General features: G+C 45.7%; 1 protein-coding gene across 1 annotated transcript; it reads left to right on the top strand.

Moving 5' to 3' along the window:
• zdhhc5a (zinc finger DHHC-type palmitoyltransferase 5a) lies at positions 1 to 25,059 on the top strand. The gene is given in 13 exon segments (XM_069166904.1): positions 1 to 405; positions 8,139 to 10,300; positions 14,186 to 14,307; positions 14,429 to 14,586; positions 15,809 to 15,981; positions 16,425 to 16,527; positions 16,757 to 16,848; positions 17,839 to 17,965; positions 19,306 to 19,414; positions 19,506 to 19,615; positions 21,337 to 22,272; positions 22,274 to 22,497; positions 23,775 to 25,059. Coding segments are annotated over 12 exon segments (2,553 nt in total). The 5' UTR covers positions 1 to 405; positions 8,139 to 10,136; the 3' UTR covers positions 24,010 to 25,059.

Genomic DNA, 25,059 nt, shown 5'->3' with positions numbered 1-25,059 from the left:
GTTGCGACAAGTCTTCCCGTGAGAGCATCGGAGTTTGTAGTACTGACAAACATGTCGGCCTCAGGGAGTCTTTTGGCCACAGACACAACGGGTACATGAGAAGACTACACGGTTGTCTGGGGGTTGTTTTCACTTGGCTGTCTTCCTTTTGGACCTTCCGCGTTGGACGAGCGGCCTCGCAGGGAGACAATGACAGAAAACCACGCCGAGCGAAGCTAGCTGTGAAGTAACGGGTGGCTAGCTCGGAGCTAACCTTTCTGTATGAGGACGAGCTGCTCTCTGGCTCCGACGGAGAATGGTGGTCGGAACTATTTGTCTCTGCTGAATATTAATCACCCGAGAGGAAATAACACGACCAGGACTGATCGTTTTTGGACCCTGAGCCATTTGGAAACCCCCTCACAGGTGAGCCTGCTGCCAGCCAGGGCTAACCTGAGGAGCTCTCGGCTAGCTGGTGCTAATGTTTCATAGACAGTCATGTAGATCAGCTGTAGATCAGCTGTAGATCAGCTGTGGATCAGCTGTGGATCAGGTGTAGATCAGATGTAGATCAGGTGTAGATCAGCTGTGGATCAGCTGTAGATCAGCTGTAGATCAGCTGTGGATCAGCTGTGGATCAGGTGTAGATCAGATGTAGATCAGGTGTAGATCAGCTGTGGATCAGGTGTAGATCAGCTGTAGATCAGGTGTAGATCAGCTGTGGATCAGCTGTAGATCAGGTGTAGATCAGGTGTAGATCAGCTGTGGATCAGCTGTAGATCAGGTGTAGATCAGGTGTAGATCAGCTGTGGATCAGGTGTAGATCAGGTGTAGATCAGGTGTAGATCAGGTGTAGATCAGCTGTGGATCAGCTGTAGATCAGGTGTAGATCAGGTGTGGATCAGCTGTAGATCAGGTGTAGATCAGGTGTAGATCAGCTGTCGATCAGCTGTAGATCAGCTGTCGATCAGCTGTAGATCAGGTGTGGATCAGATGTAGATCAGGTGTAGATCAGCTGTGGATCAGGTGTAGATCAGGTGTGGATCAGCTGTAGATCAGGTGTGGATCAGGTGTAGATCAGGTGTAGATCAGCTGTCGATCAGCTGTCGATCAGCTGTAGATCAGCTGTAGATCAGGTGTGGATCAGGTGTAGATCAGCTGTAGATCAGCTGTCGATCAGCTGTAGATCAGCTGTAGATCAGGTGTGGATCAGATGTAGATCAGGTGTGGATCAGATGTGGATCAGCTGTAGATCAGGTGTGGATCAGGTGTAGATCAGCTGTAGATCAGGTGTAGATCAGGTGTGGATCAGGTGTAGATCAGCTGTAGATCAGATGTAGGTCAGATGTAGATCAGGTGTGGATCAGGTGTAGATCAGCTGTAGATCAGATGTGGATCAGATGTGGATCAGATGTAGATCAGGTGTAGATCAGGTGTAGATCAGGTGTAGATCAGCTGTAGATCAGATGTGGATCAGGTGTAGATCAGCTGTAGATCAGATGTGGATCAGGTGTAGATCAGGTGTAGATCAGCTGTAGATCAGATGTGGATCAGATGTAGGTCAGATGTAGATCAGGTGTAGATCAGATGTAGCTCAGATGTAGGTCAGATCCAGCTTGTGTAGCTGGGAGTTCCTTCAAGTAACGTGACTGATCTCCACCTTGCTTTCATTTTATCATGATGGAGTCGCGACCAGCATCACAATCTGAACCCGGAGTTTAGACTAGAGCTTAATGTGCTGCACCTCATCCAAGCCCGCTGGTGTTAGTGTCGTCCTCAGTAGGACACGGAGGTGTCTCTGTCCCCACCCCGGCTTCAACACGCTCCCTCGCCGGCTCAGATCATTCCGGTCCCCCTCGATCTGACCGGCGACCCGACCCAGAAACCACTGCACGGTTTTTACACGCAAGCCGATTTAAAGAGGAGGGTCCGGTTCGAGAAAATGGGTCGAAATGATGACACGTACTTTCTGTCTTATCACACTACCGCCACGCTAAATACATAGTGAGCTTTGTCAAGCGATGCTCGGTCCGTGAGATCCCTCCGCGGAGCCGAGTCGGTGTGACCTGGCTCAGCCCTCCCTATCGAGCATCCTCTGGCTCTGCAGACACCGTGCAGACCCACGCTGTAAAAGTCATATTGAAAAGCGGAGACTCCTGCTCAGGGAACATGGTTGTTGGTGTCCGCGGGTTCAGGCGTCGTTTTGCCTCTTTGGTGCATTTAATCAAGGCACCGGCAGCCTCGGCCTGACTGCAGCGGGCCATACACACCCGGTATCCATGTGGAGGTGGAGGAAGTCTTCAGATCCTTAAGTAAAAGGAGCAATTCAGCCGTGTTAAAATATTCCACTACAATACATGAAAAGCCTACAGTACATAGGTATTAGCATGTAGTGTTGTAGCTGGTTTGAACTACTTTCTATCCAGGGACAGCAGATACACGAGAGGATCATCAGATGATTACTGGAAGAGGAAAGAAGAAACAATACAAAGCTCTCATCCACAAATCTGTTTTCAGCTTTTTGACTTTTTCCTCTCATCTTAGATTTTTGCTGAGATATTGGATCATTTGAGCATTTATTGAAATGAAACACGTTAAATAAAGAAATCACTGTTCGGTGGAGCTGTTAACTACTCGTAGACATCTGAAGTGTGACGCTGCTTTTTGTAAGACATCAGAAGCCAAAATGGTTTAACACTGTGTTGTATTTTTTTTAAAGGGTGTTACATTACGTATTGCGTACGTATTTAATTCATCGAAGAGATGTGGTGGTGTATAACGTCTCAATATTTCCTTCTGAAATGAAGTGTGAAGTATCAAGTAGCATCAAATGGAAATACTCAAAGCACGAGTATCTTGTGTAAAAGTGCTCGGTTACTTTCACTGAGGAGGTGTCATTGTGTTTGGGAAGTTTCTAGCTTTATACAGCACCTGGGAGCGCAGAGATTCTTCCTGATGGAGTCCCAATGCACAGTGCAGGAGATCGAGTGGACTATTGATCACATCAAACTCATTGTTGAATGAGGAAATATCTAATAGCTCTGTGGAGCTTGAAGAAATGAAGCTGTGTATGTTTAGAAAAGCACCACAGTATGAACGTGTCGGGCTTTTTGAATGGTTTACACACAAATTACATTCCAAGTTTTTACAGCATATCAAGGCAGGTTTATATATTAGTTATATTGCTCAGTATTTGGTATCATAGCAGCTGGACTTAATGTTTAACTTTTATACGTCAATAATGTGTCCAAGTTAAGGTTGTATAAATCCCCCTCACACCTCTACATTGACCTTAGACTCATTAAACCATGTCTTGAATTCCTATCTTGAAGACATGGGTTTGAAAAGACTGCTTGACTCTCTGATTGGTGCGACTGTGGCTCAGATGGTCGATGTTGAGGTTGGCGGTTCATTCCCCACTTCCTCCTGCTCAAGTGTCCTTTGGCAAGACATTGAACCCCCAACTTGCTCCCGATGGCCGGTGAGCACATTGCCGTGTGTGTGTGTGTGTGTGTGTGTGTGTGTGTGTGTGTGTGTGTGTGTGTGTGTGTGTGTGTGTGTGTGAAGGGCTTCGAGACCATTACCGTAGCTAAGTGCCAAAAATGTACCTTACGATAAAGTTAATATAAAATGAATGTGGACACATTATCAGGATTTTATTGGCCCGAATCTGTAAATATCACCAACTGAGCAATAGATGCTGCAGATACAACAGAAGGAAATACCACATTAAAAGTAGTTCCACCAGTCAAATCTGGAAAACTTCTCTGTGCTTTGCTGAGTGATCAAATTCATAAAATACACAAACAATTAATGAATAAATTAACAGTACAAATGATATGTATATGTCAACTGCAAAGTTACATTTGAAAAGTTATGTTGAACGTTCAAAATAAAACATGATTAAGGGATTTACTTCTTAAGGCAAAATTGCACATGCAAAAATTCATCCAGTGTAATGTCCTCCTACTGTGAGATAAATTAGAGGCCCAAATGGTGCAGAGAGAACCTCTGGCCAGATGCTGATTCATGTCTGCTATTGACTTCCATCAGTTCTGGAGAAAGTGTCAACAGAGTGAACATGTTTTGGGATAAACTGGCACATGGGATACTTGTTACTTTATCCTGTTTCGAGGCTTCATCTCCTGATGCAAGACGCACTTCAACTGTTTTGTGTCCAGGTTGAAGGGCTAACTGCTCTTTTGATGGGTGAGCTGACAGGTGGGTGTGTCTGGTACCGACAGGAAATCATCTTCTAATTCAGACTGGGACTCTTTTGGCAATCTTACAATTTAATTCTGAGTCTGTAAAAAGAAAGCGGCGCTGTAGTTTCCACTTCAGCACACTGACCACTAAACTACTGTCGTTTACCCGCCGAGCTGGAAAAGAAGCATAACTGACAGTCACGCTAACGGGTGTTGATGAGAGTCCGTCTCTGACTAATAGACAAAAGCAGAGGATTATGTGTAAGAGTGTGCAGCTTGTTCCCTGTATGCAAATAATAGATAAATGAAAGTGTCATTTTCTGGCCACCCACGCTGATCAGGTTTCTGGTTGCCGTTTGTTTTGTTGTTCAGTCGGTATCATTTGTCGGTGCTCCACCAACATCAGTCTGCCGGTGATGGTTTACCAAGTATTCATAAAAGCCTTTACCTTTTTCTCCTGTGTTGTTCAAAGCTAATTAATAGAGCTTTCAAACCAAATAGCGCTGACATCTTTTTAGAAAATGATCTCCAAGATAAGTCGAGGATGTGCCGTCTCCGACAACTTTATTTCAACGTTATTTGTTCTGTCACAATCACGATATTTTAGTTGGCAAATAATTGTCATACTAATGATTGTGATTAACCGTTGAATTAGTCTGTTCTGCTAACTTTGTGGCACTATTGTAGTATAATAGTCCTTATCATGGATCAATAATACAAAGACCAGGGCCATAAAAAAAGCAAACATTACCAGGGAGGTTTTTGCTGTGCAGGATGCAGCAATATGAACAGATACAATAAGTGGTAAATGACTTGATGAACGTGTCTCTGTATGAACTCCATTATTAATGAGGAACAGATGAAGAACACTGCAGATGTGGGGGACGTTAATTGGACCAAAGACTTTGTGTCGGAGGAGGTTTTCTCGACGCTTGTAAAGGCTGCAACATCATCACGGACATCAACACGGGCTGAGTCAGACTCAGGAAGAAGGAGGGCAGAACGATTAGTGCTGATGAATGGGGCTGCAGTAACAGATAAAGAGTAGCAGGCAGGTCCATCCATCACGCCGGCCTAAACAGATGCACTCCTCTGCTTATTGACCGAAGGGTTGAAGTCTCACAACCATAAACTGAACTGTTTACAGGGATGCGTCCTCGCAGCCGGTCTTAGGCTCTGCAAACAGCTTTCTGTGGGTAATCTGCTGAGCTGCGATGAATCAAAGAGGGAGAGAAGAGGCAGATGGCAGCTTTATTGAGACGTTGCTGTTGCAGAGTAAAAGTGCTCTTGTGGACGACATGCAGCGCTCTTTAAGAAATCTGTCGCCGTGTGTTTCTCACACTCTTAATTACAAACATGAAAAACTAGTTTCGTTGTATACGTGTTGAGACAAAGTTGGGAACAAATGAAATGCAAAATAAAAAAAAACTTGCGTTTAATTGTAACCGTCAATACTCAAAGCCATTTTACTGAATACATTGAGATGTGGTTGTCATGCTGTGGTGTCGGGATCACACGTGGACACAAACATCACGGGAAGAGTTGGTGAGGAGATGTGACGTTGATTGGCAGATACAGAGGGGATTGAAAACTATTTGTTTTTTTAAAATAGGAGCAGAGTCATCAGTGCTTCACTATTAGCGGGAAAGAAACCAGATTCTGTGGCCTTAAACTGTGGATACATGAAGCTTTAACCACGTTAATCTGGCGTGAACATCCGCCTCTCACAACCAGATCTGGCAGGTGAGAGATAGCAACCACTGCAGACGCTGTTCCCTTCCAGGTGACAGCAGATTTGAAGTCGAGATTTTTGGATGCATTTTACATTTAAAAACATTGAAGACAGTGAAGAACTGAACAAAAGCAAAGCTGTGTGTAAGATGTGCAAAACGGAGGTGAAATACTGAGGAAATGCCACAAATGTCCCAAAGCATTCAACAAGGCGTTCGCCAGATATAAATATTATAGGCTGTCGCCACTTTCATATGTAAAGATCTTCGCCCTTACAGAGTTAATGAAAATGACAGCTTCATTAACACACTGGAACCACGTTACAGTTCACTGACGCTTCTCTAAACGCTTTAGAGAAGTAATCACAAACCTGTCGCCATAACTCTCACAACCTTTTTCAATTTCTGATTAGTGGCTGTTTACTTTTCCTTAATATGTAGTTTATGTTTTTAGCTCGGTGATCTTCTCATACATGTTTATTTAGTGTTTATAACAACCACTTTGGTCGATTGCATAGAAGCACAAATCACTGCAAAGTGTTTTCCAGAGGTATAATTGATGTTTACATTTGCTGCCAAGTCTAATTTGCATGAGCTGCCAGCTGAATAAATAAAATAAATTCTAAAAGATGTTGTTTATCATACATATGTACACATAATTAATTTATAAGTGCATTAATGTAACTGTTTTGGGGTCTATTCTTAATAAACTTTCATATTTTTAATGATGCACTAAGTTGGAGGGGTTCCTTGTACCAGAATCACTTCTTTGAGATTCTGTTTCACAGCCGAGCAAAATTGGTAACGTAACTGAAATATCTCGAATCGATATCCAATCCAATCGAGACCCTGTGAATCGGAATTTGGTAAATTAGTGTCAATACCCAGATCTAGAAATAAAAGTCACTGTTGTGTCCTCAGTCAGTCTGATGGGCTCAAGCTTCATATCTCAGTGAAAGCTCAGCCTCCACTCTGATGCTACTTACTTACAAATGACACGGATCATAACGTGCTTCACGGTAGAATACAATGAAAACATGCAGAAAGTGCTCAACATGAAAATAGAGATCAAATAGATTAAGTTCAACACCTTGCAGTATTAAGAAGAGATCCAACAAGTCCCCATCGAGGAAAAACTTTCTTTCAACAGAAACAAAACTCTGACGTGGAGTTTCAAAAAAGACAAAAATATTCCTTAAATGGATCCTCAGATTTGACTAAGTAGAAAATGGTATTGCAAACAACCAGTGCTTCTGGTATCAAATCAGTATTTGTGCACTGCAGTTTTATTTTTTGCCTAATATATGCTAATATCTGTTCATACAAAGTGTGTTTTGTCTGTGCTAATTAGTGTTGATTGGATGGCTTTCACAAGAACCTAAAGATAAAGAAATATTCAAGTCCAAATAATAATAATGGCAAATGAACATATTCCTGATGGAAGACGGCCAGCCCGTCCAACCAAAGCCAACCAGAAGAACTCATCTCAGAAAGTCACCGTTCTTCTGCACGTTCCTGTTATTGTTTGACAATTGTTTGACCCGTGATGCAGTAAAAACGACACAAAACCAAACGATCACATGAAAAAAAAAAACATGACTGTGATATTTGAATGAAAGTAAGAAACCAATTAAATCAGTTTTAATGCTCATGAAATGAAATGTCCAGCTATTGATAGGACTTCCTCGGTTGTGAATGGAGCAGTGTGAGTTGGAGGTTGCTGTGTTTGACCTCTTGGTAATATTCAGCCCAGCAGTAATAGTTGTATTAATGTTCTACCTACAGAGCACAGACTGATCTTTTTTCTTTTGCACTTTGAGTTATCGCGCAGGATCTACATCCCCTTCCTGCTTCCTCCCGTCCAAACGCAGGCTCGGTTCCTAAGTTGGGTTCTTGGTCCCCTGGGAAAGTTCCCTCCAACATTTGTCCTCCAATTATTTGGCTGTGAGCAGCGCTGATAAGGAGCTGTTGGAGGAAGTAGTGTTTCCACTTCAATTGTAGTGTAGAAGGAGTGATTGTTGGGGCTCGGTTAAAACTTAACTATATATTATGTTCATCAGTGTCAACACGGATACATTAAACTGTCAGTTAACTGTGCCGTGTTGTTTCGAAATATTGGACAAAACTAAGATACCACACCTTTGGAGTACATAGTTTTAATAAATATTGCCGTACTGGAGTGTCTGGTCGTTTCAACCCGTTCCTCCTGTCGTTTCTACTGTAGGTGCAGCATCCTGACCGACCAGCACACTGGACTCACTTGGTTTGCGACCCTGGAGAACCATATCCATATCCATCATCCATATCCACGGAGAGATCCATCATCTCCACCGAGGAGGCCTCGGCTTGGCTCCGGACGGGGAAATGTGATCGCGTGCTGTTTCTGAGGTTAGAGAAGCATACTTCACATCTGAAAACCTCCAGATACAACTGGCCTTTGGAAGCTGGATTTTCCAACATTACAGCCACTACGTTTCACATTTTTGTCGAGGCTGTTTTTAGGACATTGCTCCAGAGAGGCTGTATCCTCCAAGGGATTGTTGTAAGAGGGGGTTATCCAAGCCTCAGTGGTCTCTGCTGGGAAGGAAGCAGAGGGAAGTCCCTGGAGAAGAGGGCCAAAAAGAAAAAAGGGCCTGTGGCTGGGATGCTGACGGTTACATAACCAGCAGGCGCGGCCGTCCACTAACAGTGGAACAAGGAACCCGGTGGGGGAGCTGAGTCCATTCAGCCGTGGCTGACTGATATACGAAACAACACCATTATCTGTTCACGCATAACTCCCGACGCTCCAGATCCAAACCGTCATTTTTAGCTGTTTCCTCCAAAACCTCCTGTACATGGATACTGATGGATGTTCTACTGGATTCTACCCTCGACGTTTTGGAACATGCCGCACAATCACCTCCTGCTCTTCGTCTTCCAATCGCGTCCGCGGTGCAGCCGGCCGGTGAGGTGGTTTGAGGCGGCCACCGGCGGGGTTTAGGGATGCCCCGACACAGGAAAACCAGGCTACTCCATTGGCCCACTTACAGACTGCTGTTTCTAATACAGGTCCTGGACTGAAGGCCGGTTGTCGCCTTCCCGAACGCAGAGCGAGACATTTGTGTTTGCAAGACTCTTGGTCACACTGCTGCCCTCACGTCTTCTCTCCGGGTCCTGAGAACGTCACATCGGACTGAACATTTGTACGAGTGCAGACTTAACCTTCAAACAAAGCCCATGTCCGATATCTGGACCCGGCCTGCACTGTTTCTAACTTGAGGAAAGTCACAGGAAAGAAAACCGGAAGTCGAGTCAGATTATCATCCCAGGCCTTTTTTCTTTCAAGCTGTCACCTCCGTTTTTCTTTCAGCCTCATTTCACCTCTTGTTGTTGCTGTTGCTTCTTCCATGAGCGTATCCTCCCGAAGCAGCTTTACCTCTGACTCCTCTTGTAACTCACCATGCCCCCATTTAAAGACTAATCAAACCGGTTGTAGTCACATCAAGGGCGAAACGCTTCAGTTTGTTTGATTTCACTGCTCTGAATCACTAACAAACTGAAACACACGGGTCCAAATGCTTTTTGTTTTTAATATAATTTGATTAACAGGCTCTTTTTTTTATTTGCACTATTCTGCCTTTGTTCTCCTTGTTAGACAACAAGCTGATTTACTCTTTTTTTTACACTGATTGTACTGTTGTGGAAAGAGACTCATGAGAATGACCACTTTCTTTTGGCTTGTGTTTGTAATTGCTTGACATGTTTAGTTGAACAGAGCAGATCCAGCGTTTGCATATTTGCCTGCGACAGATTATTCTTCGAACACCTTCCTCTTTACAATCAGTGGCTTATTTCTTCACCCCGCCTTCCCACCTGCTTTTGTGGCCGACAGGGAAACGCAGCTTTTACAGCAGAGACTTATAAGCTCCTTTTAATCTCTCACACACAGTAGATCAGGATTGACCTAAGAACCCAAGAAAACAAGCAGTCCCCCGTCCTCCCATCTGAGTGGGGCGATGCTGAGGAGCGTTTTCCTCTTTTGCATCTGAAAGAGGAACTCCCCCTCCGTCTCGTTTGTAGCTCTCTTTTCCTTTTTTTTTCCCCCAATCCATCCTTTCTGCCTCCACTCAACAAATCCACTCGGCACACCCAAGGGAACATTTAACTGAATGACAAACACCTTGTCACAGCAGTGAGTGAATAAACACACACACACACACACACACACACACAGGAGGTGATGGCAGGCAGCAGCAGTAAGAGCGGCGGGCGAGGTCCGTCCTCGTCGCCCCTCCCTCACGCCGTGGTCCCGTCCAGCCGACCCCTCCGACCCTCCCGCTACGTGCCGGTGTCGGCGGCCACCTTCTTCCTCGTTGGCTCCACCACCCTCTTCTTCTGCTTCACGTAAGTGACCACCGTGCAGGACGTCTCTCACAGACAGGCCTGTTGATGAGCTTCATTAACACCAACATTGCTGCGGTTGCTTGATTTGATTGGTGACAATTTGAGTATTTTAATATATTTAAATTAAAAAGGAGTCAAATGACAACTTGTATATGTAATACAAGTGAAAGGAGCTGCTCGTACGGACAATCCCACAAAAACTTATGAATTCCTCAGGTTGTTTTTTTTTATTAGGTTTTTTTTTAGCTCATAGACCACAACTTTATTTGGTTTATTCTCACTGCTCTCATTATGATTATTTCCAACAGTAGCTGGCAGCTCTTACTTGAAATGAAAACCCTCTGATAAACACGCAGCGCATTACCTGAGCAGCAGCAGCCAGAAGAGCTGGCTGGTTAACTTTGGTTAAAGTATTCGATCAGCAGTCATCACGAGGACGCAAACAAAACTATGAACAACGGCTCCTCTTTCTCCATATCTGCTTGATGTGAGAAGAAGCATCCATCAGGTTCGCCACTGAATGAAGTGACAACATGTCCTTCTGTTCACTGCTTCTTCCAATAATAAAAATAAGTCATCAGTGAATGCAGCTTTAAGCCCAAACATACAAATGTGCATCTTGATCCAAGTTTCCTGGATCACTTTTCCAGTTGAATCTGCAGAGGCAGCAGTAAAAGAAAAAGGTCTACAATCATGAGTTTCTACAAAGACTTGTATGTTATTAAGAAATGATCTGAGTCTGTTGGTGGCCTTCAGCAAAACAAACTAAATATTTCTGATTACTGTCAGACTGATGGAACGAGAAGAAATGACATTATGATGGGGAGACACAAAGCTGTGTTAAATGCATCTGTATGCAGCTGGATTGAAGCAGTCAGCTGCAGCAGAATGATTAAACGTGCTGGAAGTATTTTGTTAGTGTGAAACCAACTGAGCAGGCCTCTCCTCCCCGCCTCACAATCTCCCAGTAGCTCTCTGAAGGTTCAAACAATATGTTTACCACATGTTGACTTAGTCGGGCGCCCAGGATTTAAAAATGTTTTAAGCTGTTTGAGAAAACGACACCGTGTGTCTGCTCTGCACCGTGTGAGGTTGAGCTCCGTCCTGAGTGAGACACACAGAGGTCAGAGGACAGAAACGCAACCTGCAACGTGTCTGCAAAATGCTGAGCTGGAAGCGAAAGGGTTGCTCACAAATTTGTGTGTGTCACTGAGTTAGTGAGAGATCACCGCTGTTCGGCTGGATGCCGCAACTTTTCAAATTAAAAGCTTCACACAGGGTCCAGCAAGACACTAGGTTTTGACCGAGATATGCGTTTCTTTCAGGAGGGGCGGGGGGGTCCCAATCGAAGGGGAAACGCTGGATTCCCCTCTTAAATCTTATATTAGAACAATTTATTGGACACTTTTATAAAATAGCTTGGGAGTTGTGTGCACTGTTAAAAACACAGAGACGCATACAGAAAAAAAAACATGCACATGCTGTTGAATTTAAACTGTTGTGATACAACATGTGTGAATAGAATCAACATGTTTTTGTTCACATAAAAGAAGCTTATTCGACAGGTTTGGGTGGAGCTCAGCTATGTGAATAAAAAGTCTCCTTTAAACTGTGAAGCTGCAGTAAAGATCTCTAAACTTAATGAAATGGCAGCCAAAGAAATCTTCTTCATGTCCTGCTGACATTAGGAAGATTGTCCCCCAGATCACGGTTGTAGGCCAACCACAGCACCCCCAACAGGATCATTTTCGCTGGCACAGACGTAATCTAATAATGGATGACAATGTAATAACATAAATTATGCCCAGAAGGCAAAAAAAACCAAAACCAGCAACCAACCAATCAGGATGCATCTGTCCTGCGAGGGTCAGAGGACGTCCGGCTACGACCTCGACAGTTCTGTTGTTTGTCGTGTGACGCAGAAGCTTAAAAGAAACAAACGGTAAACAACAGTGTGGACTGAACTGAAGTCATTTTGGCAAGTAAACCACGTTTTCACATTTCTTTGCCTCAGTGTGGACTTTTAGCGCCGCAGGTGATTCTGACAGAGTCCGAAGTCAGCGGTGTTACCGACTGTCATCTCTAATCTTTGTGACACTTCACTCTGGAGTGTGTGTTTGTCTGAGTGAGAGTGTGAGATGTCCAAAAAAAGTGGTGAGAGGGTGAAATGTGAGAAAGTACCATTGACAGGTGTGTGTGTGTGTGTGTGTGTGTGTGTGTGTGTGTGTGTGTGTGTGTGTGTGTAAAAAAAATCTAATCTCTGTGGTGTGGGTCGGGGGGGGGGGGGGGGGGGTCAGCATGGTGGGCAGTCAGCTCTGTGCTTCAGATTAGGGAGGAGAAAAATAGGCCAACATCTGTCACCCTGACAAAAGCCCATCATCCGGTCTCTCACTCTTTCTTTCTCCCTGAGTCTGTCAGTGTTTGTATCCCGGCAGGTTGAGATAAAAAAAAAAAAAAAAAAAAAATGGTGTGCTTGTTAATTAAAGACTCTAAAAAAATGTTAAAAAAATAACCCAACTATATCAGCACAAAGCTATACTATATACTATACTATATAAGCACAAAGTCAATCCAAAAACACTTTTATGAAAGTCCAGAGACTGCTCCTGTTGCGCTGGAACGGTAAGTAGCAGCGTGATGTGCTCGGAGCAGGCGGAGGCTCGAACCTTCACCAGGAAGTGTTACAAGCTTTGTCTCTGGATTAACACCAGGACCTGACTTCCACTCGTTGTTGTCAGCGCTGGTCCGACGCGTCTGCGATTCCTTTGGTCACCTGAGAGTCGAGCAGACTCGTGTGTTTGTTTGAGGGTGGGGAGCTACGATTGTGTTTGTTGTGTGCGTTTTGTCATTGTTGGAGAACCCTGTTGCCGTGGTGCCGCAGTTCAGGTGGTTCACAGCGACTGTTTTCCCCCAGAAGGTCTCGGTGTTGACAGTCTGACCCTGAGGGACGACTTCACGGTGACACAACCCCGTAAACATCAACGAAAACCCGGCGGGTGTCTCCTGACCTGACGGCCTCCTTCGGTCTTGGGGGGTGGGGGGGGGGGGGGGGGTGGTCTTGAAATTACTAACATTTATTCACATAGCTGGGCTCCATCCAAACCAGCTGATTAAGCTTCTTTTATCGAAACAATGTCAAATTAATACTCAACAAACTCGACCAGTAGCTTGGTTTTTTTTGATGGTCAAAACATTTGTGACCATTATGAGGTAGCCATGGCAACCAAAATAGATTTTAATACTCAACTTCTGATGTATATTATTCCTCTGAACCATGGAGCTCCATTATTCCACTCCTGAGTCTGTTAAACCCAGTGGGTCCCTCTGTTGCACTGGGCGACACATGCATTGTGTATTATTTTCCCTCAATCTCATACACACTGTCCTGCTGCCTCAATATCTCAAAAGAGCACTAAAAGTGTACTTAATCCACTGCTGAAAATAATCCCCACCAAATACAGATTTTCAGCAACTACTGGTGTGTGAGCCGTTTTCATGTATCTGCGTCTTCAGTAGGAACCTATGAGCTCGCTGCTGACAGCCACAGACATGGTGGAGGACAGAATAACATCAAAATACAGCAAAGCCTCCGACCTCATCCTTTACAGGATCATCCTGCGCTTCGAAAGGCACGAACCTACAGAAACTTTAAACCAACTCTAAATTCAGGCTCATGTGAAGTCATGCGCAATCAAATCAAGCCAACTTCTAGTTGACAAATATAATGAATACAAAAATCTAAAAATCAGAGCATCACTGAACGTGTGTGTTGGTTTATTTTACATCAAAGGACCACCGAGCTCTCAACCTCACTTTCACTACAGCTGAACCGAACAGTAATGTGACAGATTCTTGAAGGTCCTCTTCCTCTTCCTCGTGTTTCAGGTGTCCGTGGCTCTCCGAGCGCTTCTCGGTCGCCGTGCCCATCTACAACGGGGTCATCTTCCTGTTTGTCTTGGCCAACTTCTGCATGGCCACGTTCATGGACCCCGGCATCTTCCCCAGAGGTGTGTGTGTGTGTGTGTGTGTGTGTGTGTGTGTGTGTGTGTGTGTGTGTGTGTGTGTGTGTGTGTGTGTGTGAGAGAGAGACGCCTTGCGCATGAGATCATGTATTTGTTTTGTCTGCAGCGGAGGAGGATGAGGACAAGGAGGATGATTTCCGTGCTCCCCTCTACAAGACGGTGGAGATCCGGGGCATCCAGGTCCGGATGAAGTGGTGCTCCACCTGCCGGTTCTACCGGCCGCCTCGCTGCTCGCACTGCTCCGTCTGTGACAACTGTGTGGAGGTGGGATGTTCCTCACCAGCACAAACTCACTGCATCCACATTATAACTAATACGTCAACAGGCTGATCTGTCTTAATGTGCTCACACCTCCACCTTTGACTACAGAGGCATCGGAGGACACGCTGAGGAAGCAGCCTTCCATTGCAGTTTAAACTAACTCAATAATAATAAAGTTTATTTGTATAGCACCTTTCATACAAGAAATGCAGCTCAAAGTGTTTTACAGCAAGAAAATGACATGCAGTGTTTCACCTGAAAACACATATAAAGGAACATTTAAAAATATAGAAAAGAAATTGGATGCATAAGAACCGATAAAATGCAGAGTAACAGATAAAATGAATATGAAACGGATAAAATCCATCGAATTAAAGTTAAAATATAATATAGCAATATCCATTTTAAAGGCGCGGTAGTTCAAGTGCAGGAGAGCTTCAAGAGTAGCTAGTTAAAGGTTGATGTAAAGAGATATGTTTGGATCTTTCTTTTGAAAGTATTAACTGAGCAGCTTCCCTGATATCTAACAGCTAGTTTGTTCCACATCTTTGGAGCGTAGCTGACAAAAGCTGAATCCCCCAAATATAACTCGGCTTCAGCTGAAATATTTCAATCAAGCTGAACTAAATTTGAGTCTGAACAGCAGCGTGTTGAACAGAACCCAGAAACCGTTTCTGTTTCCTTCCAAAAGAAAACGAATCCAAAACAAGTTCTCTGTCTGCTGCCAGATGGACTCCTCCTTTCACATAATGACGACCTCGTTACGACGGCATCACTGAGAGCTTTCCTTTGTTGTGAGTGTGTGAAAGTGAGAAATGATCTGTGCACAGCAGTGAGTTCTGATGTTCAGGCCCGTCAAATATTCAGATTTTCTCTCGCTTTTAGAGATGTCCTAAAATTAAAAGAATCAGGGACTAAAAAAAAAACCTCAACAGGAACATTTCTAGGAGCAACATCATCAGTAAAGTAGCTGAACTTCTGTCTCTTAGTAGATGAAGGCAGAGCGAGAATCACAACGTTCCTTGTGTTGCCTTTTCATTTATTTCCCCGACATCGCTCCAAAAATACGGTGGACACTGAACTCAAACAACAAAACTTAATTCCTCAACAGCTGTCCTGCTGGAAACCCTCTTTTAAAAACGCTATTCCTTTTGTAATCGTACATATAAACGCCTCTCGGACCGCTCGTCTCACCGCAGTGTCCCACTAACTGTCCCCCGTGCAGGACTTCGACCACCACTGCCCCTGGGTGAACAACTGCATCGGCAGGAGGAACTACCGCTACTTCTTCCTCTTCCTCCTGTCGCTGACGGCTCACATCATGGCCGTGTTCGGCTTCGGCCTGCTCTTCATCCTCTACCACCGGCAGAACATCGACCGGCTGCACGCCATCGTCACGTATCCTTTCACATCCCTCCGTCTCTACATGCTGTCGTGGTTTCTGTTAGGTTGTTTCAGATGAGACCACGTGAGGAGTTATTCAGTGTGTTGTTGGAGCATTTCATTTAGCATTCGGACATAATTATGAGAATTGACTAAAGGTGTCATAAACTGGCTGAAACAGATTTTCTTGGTTCGTTTTTGGTGTTTTGTTTCCCTGAAGGTTGAGCAGCTGTTTGGGAGGTTTTTCAGTTAAAAGGGGAAAATGTGCACTTTGGACATCGAGGTAGTGGAATCACAGGAAAAGATGTCGGTATTGGTGCAGAGCAGCAGATGTCCACGATGAACGCTCCTTTTTATTTTTGTGTTTCTGGTTAAATCTAATTGAATATATGAAGGTCCTCTATCTATTTGTTGAGTTTGATATCCTGAGACCTTCCTTGACCCCCCTGTGCTCTCAGACTGGCTGTCATGTGTGTCGCCGGCCTGTTCTTCATCCCTGTTGCCGGGCTCACCGGCTTCCACATAGTGCTCGTGGCCCGAGGCAGGACAACCAATGAACAGGTGGGAAGCTGGAAGCATGAAAACATCCCAGAAGCTAGTGGCAGAAATCCTGTAGTTGACTGTGGAAAATGTTCAGTGAAACATCAGTACAACACGTGGAGACAACTTGTCTTTGCTTTAAATGTCGTCATTTAAATGTGTTTGAAAGTCCTTTTATAGTTTGTTAATTGCTCCTCTTGTCTTTTAAATTCATGTTTGTTTATTCTTTGCTGGTATTTTCTGTCTCCAGGTGACAGGGAAGTTCAGAGGAGGAGTTAACCCTTTCACCAATGGCTGTTGGAAGAACGTGTCCCATGTCCTCTGCAGCTCCCAGGCTCCCAGGTGGGTTTACTCTCTCGGATCAGCTGTTCACAGTCATTATACAGATTTGTGTAAATGCAGATGTCTCTACTCCATAACCACGTCACCATATTGCTGCACGCCTCCGTGTGGGCCATATGGTGTCATTCACAATAATATTATGACATCATACTGTTACACCACGCGACACTATGACGTCATCAGTACATACAGCATCAACAGGCACGACACCAAAGCATCTACATGTAATACAGAATCTGTTGATTACAAACTTTAGAGCTGAGATCAGTTTTGTTCAGTTTTTGCTGAATCTTTAAAGGAAGCCTGTTCGTGCTGACAGAAACCAATTTTTGCAATTGTATATTCTTGAAATTGGCATTAAATTGATAATATGAATTATTAATGCAATATTTTTCTGTATTGTTTCATACCGTCAATAGTATTGTAATTGCACAAATACCCTGCAAAAATTGTGATATGGTTTCAGGGGCACATTTCGGATCCATTTCTCAGTTGGAAACTGATGCCAACAACTCTCTTGTTGAACCTTTTAATGTCTCCTGGTTTCATTTTTATTACCAGCATGGAGTAGTAAAAACCTGCCGGTAAACATTGGCAGCTTCTCGTTCCCAGCTGGTGACAACTGTTGCTCTTGAAATGACTAGCGTGAGCAGCAGGTGATAAAACCTGTTCAATGAGGAACAGCCGCACTGAAACTTACATTCAATTAGATTCCAATTATACGGCGATAAATCACAGCAAAAGCTCTCTGAGATATGAGCAGCGGTGGGAGGAAGATAAACTGCCCTCTGGAGCATCATACTATAAAACTATCCATACATTTACTTGATTTTTTTTTTTTGTTTGCTTTCAAAACTGTCATTTTGCTTCATAAAAACCACAGAAGTACTTTGATAGTGTAACTGGTAACCCCTGATGTGGGATGTGATGAGTGGATGATGTACATGTGTGTGTGATGGCTGCTGTTTCTAATGTGGACGCTCTGTGCAGGTATCTGGGCAGGAAGAAGTGTGTGCAGAGTGTGTGTGTGCAGCCTCCTTTTCTGCGGCCTCAGCTGACCGAAGCACAGCTGGCTGCAAAGATCCTGGACAACGGCATCCAAGGAGACCTGCACAGGGTGAGAAGAGCAGGACGCGCTGACGTCTGCGCCTCCAACAGCGCCTCCTTTTCATTCTGTTGGATTCAGTCAGCAGTGGAAGAGGGAGGGAAATGACTCAGGCCGGCTTGTAAACACGTGTTATGCAAAGGCACTCATTCAAATGTGCACTTGATAAGTTTGCATATAGGAAGGTCCAGATGGCAGCAGGAGGTTTAACGGCTGTTTGAATAGTGCCGTGACATTACATCAGCCAACACGCCACAAAAACACGTCTCGGCCCGACAGCCTGCGACGCTCCACAACAAAGAACACGACCGGGAGAGTTCAGATCGTTGTCTCCGTTATTGGGTCAGGATTTATGTCACGTATAAATATAATGTTCACAATCAATAGCATCTCGTTCATTGCTTATTCCAGGAAAAAAAGATCAAATTTGCTGAATAGTTGTAATCTGATTTTGCTTGTGTTCAGAGATGGTAGAAGGAGGGAAGAGCTGGTGGATGTTTGTTGTTTGTTGTTGTTGTTGTTGTTGTCTCCTCTCAGCCTCTGAGTGACGTCTGCGGTGACGGATTGAAGCTCTGCAGGAAGTCGTGATTCTGTTCCTACTTATGTCCTTCAGCTCCTTTTCATTACTTCTCTTTGACTTTGTCATCGTCATGAGCCTCAATCATTTCATTGATGAGACCAACTGCAGGTGTTTCTTCTCTTTTCATGGTTATTTATTTAGCTTGACTTATACTGGACTTTTGGGGCAGATATTAGTGAATATAAAGATTCTAATATTATTATATCTACAGATATTATTTATATATGAGCATACATTTGTTTGCGATGATCCCTTAAACAATGTTGATACTTGTACCAAACATGTGTGATGTGTGTTTTCCGGTTTATGTTCTAGCACGCTGACATCAGTGCATTAAAACACTGGAAGTTAAAAAAATTATAATTCAATTCAATTTTATTTATATAACGCCAAATCCCAACACAGGTTATTTCATGGCACTTAACACATTAAAGTCCTTCCAGCAGAACTTTACAACATTATACAGAGAGACAACAATTCAACAATTCCCACACTAACTAGGAGGGAAAAACTAGTAGTAAACTAATTATAAGAAACTATTAAGATTAAACCTTCTCGTTCACCCCGAGCAGCTTCACTGCACAATGTTGTGTAAATACAGAAAGTTCAGTCCAATATGAGCAGACGGGTTTACCGGTCGGGTTGTAGTTGTTGAGGAGAGAAGCTGGTCTATCTGTGGAGAGCTGAATAAGTAGTGTGCATTAACACGAGGTGGTGTGTTTCATATTTCAGACAACTGAGTGGGATTCTTTGTCTTCTTCCTTCCTTCCAGTCCAAGTCCAGTCTGGAGATGATGGAGAGTCAGTCGTGTGACGCCGAGCCTCCTCCTCCTCCGAAGCCGGAGCTTCGTTACCCCGGCATCAGCAGAGGGAACGCCGAGGGTAAACGCCGCCTCGCTTCCTGCTGCAGCTCTGGACTCTCACCCGCCGCCTGAGAGCCGACTTCTCACTGTCAAACCTTCTCTTCCTGCAGAGTGCAGCCTGCTGAACAAAGCCCCGCCCACCCCCACCATGTACAAGTACCGGCCCACGTACAGCCCCGGCAAGAACCACACAGCACTCACACACGCGTACGCCAACCAGGTACTACACACACACACACACACACACACACACACACACACACCAGCAGATGATCTGCAGTCCATCATATATGAAGAGTTTGGAGAGTGTGTGTGCTTCTGAACTTCCATTTTGTCCCCGCTCCTTTAATCACTGATTTCACTCTAATGCATCTCCATTTTTTTGTTTTCCCTTTTGATTTCCTGTCGCCCGTCTTGGTTTGGTTTCTCAGTGGCTTTCTGTTGATCAGTATCAGTAAGTGATGGTTCTAAAAGCATATTTTCCCTCTTATCTCCATGTTTTAACTCTGTTTCTGTGCCTCTCCGTTTGCTCTGGACATGGGTGAAATACTGAACGGAACCATTTCAGATGGGTTAGTGGCTGCATTTATCCGTCTTAGTAAAATAGAAATATACGGCTGACAAAGAGAAAGTTATTATTTGATGAAATGATGAGTTGATTCTGCTCAGTATTTGTACCCATGTCTGGTCCGCTCCCTCCCAACCTGTCAGTCTCTGTAAAAACAGTTTCATTCTTCATTTCTCTTAAGTTTGTTTTTCCACATTAGTTGTCCTGTCTGACTCTGAACTGTTTCAGTGGATCCTGTAGATTCTCCCGGGTCGGTCTGAAGGACCCGTTCCTCTGAAGAGCACATCTCTTCATCCCCTCCATCTCTTCATTTAGATGTTTCGCAGTCTTGTCATCTGATCTTCCTCACGCGTAGAACGTATGTCCTGAAGAACCAGATAGATGCTGCACAGTGAACTGGCAGGTCTCAGGACTCGGACAGGAAGCTCAACTCATTTCCCTCTTTTTGTCTGATTCGTGGGTTTTTGGAGACATCAGGTGGAAGTTTATTTATCCTTTCTACCTCTAAAAATACCTCCAAAAAATGTATCATGTTGATCATTTGTTAAATGTAATTTCAGACAAATTTTTTAATGTATATTTTAATAGTAATATTGTACCTTAAGTGTAATCATTTGAGCAACCTCAGCGTTCCTTTGCGACTGCTCGTCTATTGTCGTGTGACTGACAACCTTTAATCACCGACATCGTAATTCCAGTTTAGTGTCATTTAATCACCAATCACACTGAAAGAATGTAAATCTGAACATATTAATTATCTAATGGGGAGAAAAGGAAGACGCGCATGATAACTGACTAGAAGACATCTCAGTCAGGACCTTCATCGGGGTAAATGTTGGATGGAAAAGGAATCAAAAAAAGACAACATCGATTGTACATTTGGGAAATGAAGTGAGCTTCCTCGTCAGTGTGACGTTTGTTACATACAGAAGCTTTATACAGTACAACACCTCTGTTCTACATGAAATCTGCCACCAGTCTGTTGTTCAGGTGCCCTGATGCACACAGAGCCCTCACATCTGAGATGGAGTGAAACCTCTGGCTCTGTGCTGCCGATGAGTGACGGCAGGAAGCCCGATGAAGGTCCAGTGATAGAAGGGCCGCCGTCGTTGTTTAGTGTTACGGGGGTTTTCTTCATCTTAGCACTGTGCTGTCTCCAGATCTTCTCAAAGAAATTAGTGAAATCTAAAGGACCAGCAGTGTCAGTAGAGCAGCCGGGTGTCATGTCAGCATGTCAACACTAGAGGGAGTTTCCTGGTTAAACTCCCACAATGCTCTCTGCCCTTATTTGCTCAGCTTCTTCTTGTTTCTTTTCCCTCCCACCTCTCTCCTTCACCTTCCCTCCTCCTCTCTCCCCCCGCCTCCTCCTCCAGTTGAGTCGAGGGGAGAGTGTTGGCAGTGCCAGGGACTCCTCCTCCTCCACGTCCTCCCTCCTCCAGGCCAGCCAGCAGCCGGGTTTCCGCTCGCAGCCCAGCCTGGACCGGAGAGACACTTCCTCCGACAGAGTGGGGGGCGGGGGAGGTGGGGAGAGGAGGGACGGGGGGAGAGAGGTGGGAGGAGGGGGAATCCCGGGCTACTCCCTCGGCGGGCGCTCCTACCCCTCCTTCTCCGACCCCACCGTCCTGTCGGGAGTGGCGTCCCGCTCTTCCAGCTCCACCCACACGTCGGCGGGCGCCGCCCACGTCTCCGAGGCGACCACCACCTCGGCCAGCTTCAAGAGCTTAGCCAATCAGACGCCCCCGCCTCACCACCCGTCTCGAAACGGGAGCCTGTCCTACGACAGCCTGCTGGCAGGTGGGGATGAGTTCGACAAAGGGGTGGTGTCGGGCCCGGCGGCCCCTGAGGTTTCCTCCGGGAGACCCTGTACGCCGGCAGGAGGCGGCTTCAGCTCCCCCTTCCGGTCATTGCAGCAGAGAGATGCTGAGCTGCACTCCCAGTCCTCCCAGTCTCCCCACCACCACCACCGCACCTCCCACCACCACCACCACCACCCCTTCCTCCACCGCTCCTCCTCCTCCACCACGTCCTCCTCCCCTCCGCCTCCCGCGGAGAGAGAGCGCCTGCTGGGGGAGCCCCACCCGGGGGCTCACGCCCCGCCCGCCAATCAAAGCTCTGGCCCCCCCTCCTCCACGGCCCCGCCTCCCCCACATCACCACCACCATCACTCCCACCACCACCACCACCACTCCTCTCACCATCACCACCACCACTCCTCCTCCTCCTCCTCCACCTCCCGCCCTCCCCGCTTCGCCGCCCCTCACGCACCCCCCCACCACGCCTACCCCTACCGCACCCGCTCCACCGACACCCCCGCTGGGCTCCTCCACCACCTCCACCACTCACCCTCCCCGCTCCCCACACCCCCCGCCTCTGGGGAAGTCGCTCTCGTACTCGAGTGCCGCCGCCGCCGAGATGCAGTACCGGCTGGTCCGCAAGGCCTCCGCGTCAGCTGGAGCGAACGCAGCGGGGGTGGGAGGAGGAGGAGGAGGGATGGGAGGAGGAGGAGGAGGAGGAGGAGGAATACAAGTGCCGAAGTGAGTATGACTTTCACCTTTGAGGACGATTGGTTTGCTGCTAACACTGATTAAACCGCCTGCCCGCCTGAGAACCTGACTACCTGATTGACCGCTCCTCCTGCTCCTCTTCCCTTCTCTCTTCCTCCTCCTCCTCCTCCTCCTCCTGCCAGATTTCCTGTGAGTTCCTCTTCTTCCTTTTGCTTGTCTTCCATTGGTCTGTGAGGTCTCTTGCTGTGTTGTGCTGTCGTTGTCTGCCTGTTTGTTCTCGTCTTCTGCATCATCTCCACCTTCAGTTTGTTTGTTTTCTTACTTCAGATCTTTGTCTGCAGAACAAATGAAATATCTATAATAATATCTATAATATCTAATAATATCTATTATAATATCTATAATAACATCTATAATATTTATAATAACATCTATAATATCTATAATAATATCTATATATGAAAAGCAGGAACTAATGGAGCTTTTTCTTATGAATAAACTTGTTGCAGCAACTGCTCAGCATGATACAATGAGTTCATGTTATCTTACTAATAAGAGACTTACATGAATTCAGATGTTCAGAAACAAACATTTAGAAAGACAGAATAACAACGGTTGTGAAATAAAATGTGAAATACTATTTTAAAACTTATGAAACTCCTAAAAGGAGAGCGCTGATGTAACGTACGGCGTCCCTGTTGCTCTTCATCATGATCTGTGTGTGTGTGTGTGTGTGTGTGTGTGTGTGTGTGTGTGTGTGTGTGTGTGTGTGTGTGTGTTTTTCCCCTGCATAGTTAAACCTCCTAATCAGCGGTTGTTGTGATGAACTCTGATATTCTGCTCCAGTGTTACGTGTCAGCTGGTACTTACAAATATATTAGTTTGAATTGAGTGCCAACACTGCAGCCCAGAGGTCAGAGGTCAGAGGTCAGCTGGAGATGAGCAGCTGCTACAAGCACTTTTTAAGCTCCAGTAACTTTCCCAACCAACTTGTTTTGGTTTATGTAAAACCACCTCTGGTGTGGACAGAGTCTGGTTGAGGAGGAGGCGTCTCCCCCTCCAGGACTGATAGTAAACATGTGACTTTAACACCAGTTCAGTAGTTTAACGGCTCTTAAATCCTTCTGCTGGAATTTCTGCATTAATTATTCAACATTTTCTTTCACCAGAGAACAGAAACACCCGTTCAGCATGATTTCATTTGTCCGTTGTTGTCGTGATGAGCTGGTTGTTCTCTCCAGACTGCAGCGGTGAAGTTTTGCGTCACACCTTCTGCTTCTTTTCTGTCCTTGTTTTCCTGAAATCAGGGGTGAGCTGATCCAGATGAAAGCTCTGAGTCGGACCAACGGCGGCCAGCCCTTCTCCTCCACCTCCTCCTGCTCCGCCCCCTCCTCTCCCTCTCACCCAGTCAGTGGTTCTGCCCGGCCCGGAGTCGCCTATTCCAGCGCCGCGTTGACGTCGAGTCCCGCCCACAAGCCCCCGGCCGGCGGGGTGAAGAAGGTGACGGGCGTCGGCGGCACCACCTACGAGATTTCTGTCTGACTGTGAGCGGCTGTCAGCCCCCAGCTGGAGGACCAATGAGACGACGCGGAGACGCTGCCGTCTCCTTCTGAGGCGGAGATCTGGACTTGACAGGTGGGGCGGAGCCATTGTGTCTGGCTCTCGCTCCTCATTGGCTGCTTGACTGTGGAGCTGAACTGTACTGGACTGTCCCGCCTCCACACATCCGCCTCAATAACTGCTGGTGAAATGACAAGAAGGCCCGGACTAATGAAGCCAGAACTTCCTGGGAAGACGCTCCTTTTTTTTGTTGTTGTTGGATCTCAGTGGACCAAACAGAAACCATTTGGCTCATTTCTGTGTTTCATCATCACTGTAGCTCAGTAGGTAGAACGAGGCGTCAGGTTTGGGTGGCTCGTTATACAAGTAGAGAAGCAATGCATTACCACTGCCAGGGTTGGGCCTGGATCCCCACCGGGACCAGGACCCTCTGGAGGAGGGCTGGGCCTGGATCCCCACCGGGACCAGGACCCTCTGGAGGAGGGTTCGAGAGCCGCAGGTTTACAAAAAGGTCGCACGAGCACTTTTGGACTCGAGCTGCGTTTAGGGGACAAATTTGGCATTTCACGTTTTAACATGTCACTATTTTAATGTTGACATCTATATCACGGCAGGAATGAACGCGCAGCCTGTGTAACCCGATCAAAGCAGAACCAAAGGGCTTCACGTGGAAAACGGTGATCAGTCAAATCACATCAGATGAAGGCAGAGTGAGTTTTTAATACGAGCTGTGGCCCCCAGGTGTCAGTTAAACCTTACTTTTAATAAGAGCGTGCGCCGCATGGAGCTGCGTGTGGGAACACGGGTGGTGTTTGTGTAGCCAGGTGTTGTGTGATGCATGAAGTCAGTGATGCGGCCCGGGCAGAGTCCCTGTAACCTGTCGTCACACTTAAAAAAACACACACTCAGCGTGCGGTTCGTAGGATCTGTTGTGGACTCGTGACAATCTGCCAGCAGCCAGACAGAAAGTCAGCCGGGAACCTTTTCAGTCCACGCGGCTGCCTGACTTGACTTGCCTTTTTTTTTTTGACG

This window comes from Embiotoca jacksoni, unplaced genomic scaffold (genome assembly GCF_022577435.1).
Source record: "Embiotoca jacksoni isolate LCO1_2020_lvr unplaced genomic scaffold, fEmbJac1.0.p SCAF_4, whole genome shotgun sequence".
Lineage (NCBI taxonomy): Eukaryota > Metazoa > Chordata > Actinopteri > Embiotocidae > Embiotoca > Embiotoca jacksoni.
Note: the sequence above shows the minus strand (reverse complement) of the source record. Positions and strands in the feature narration are given on the sequence as shown.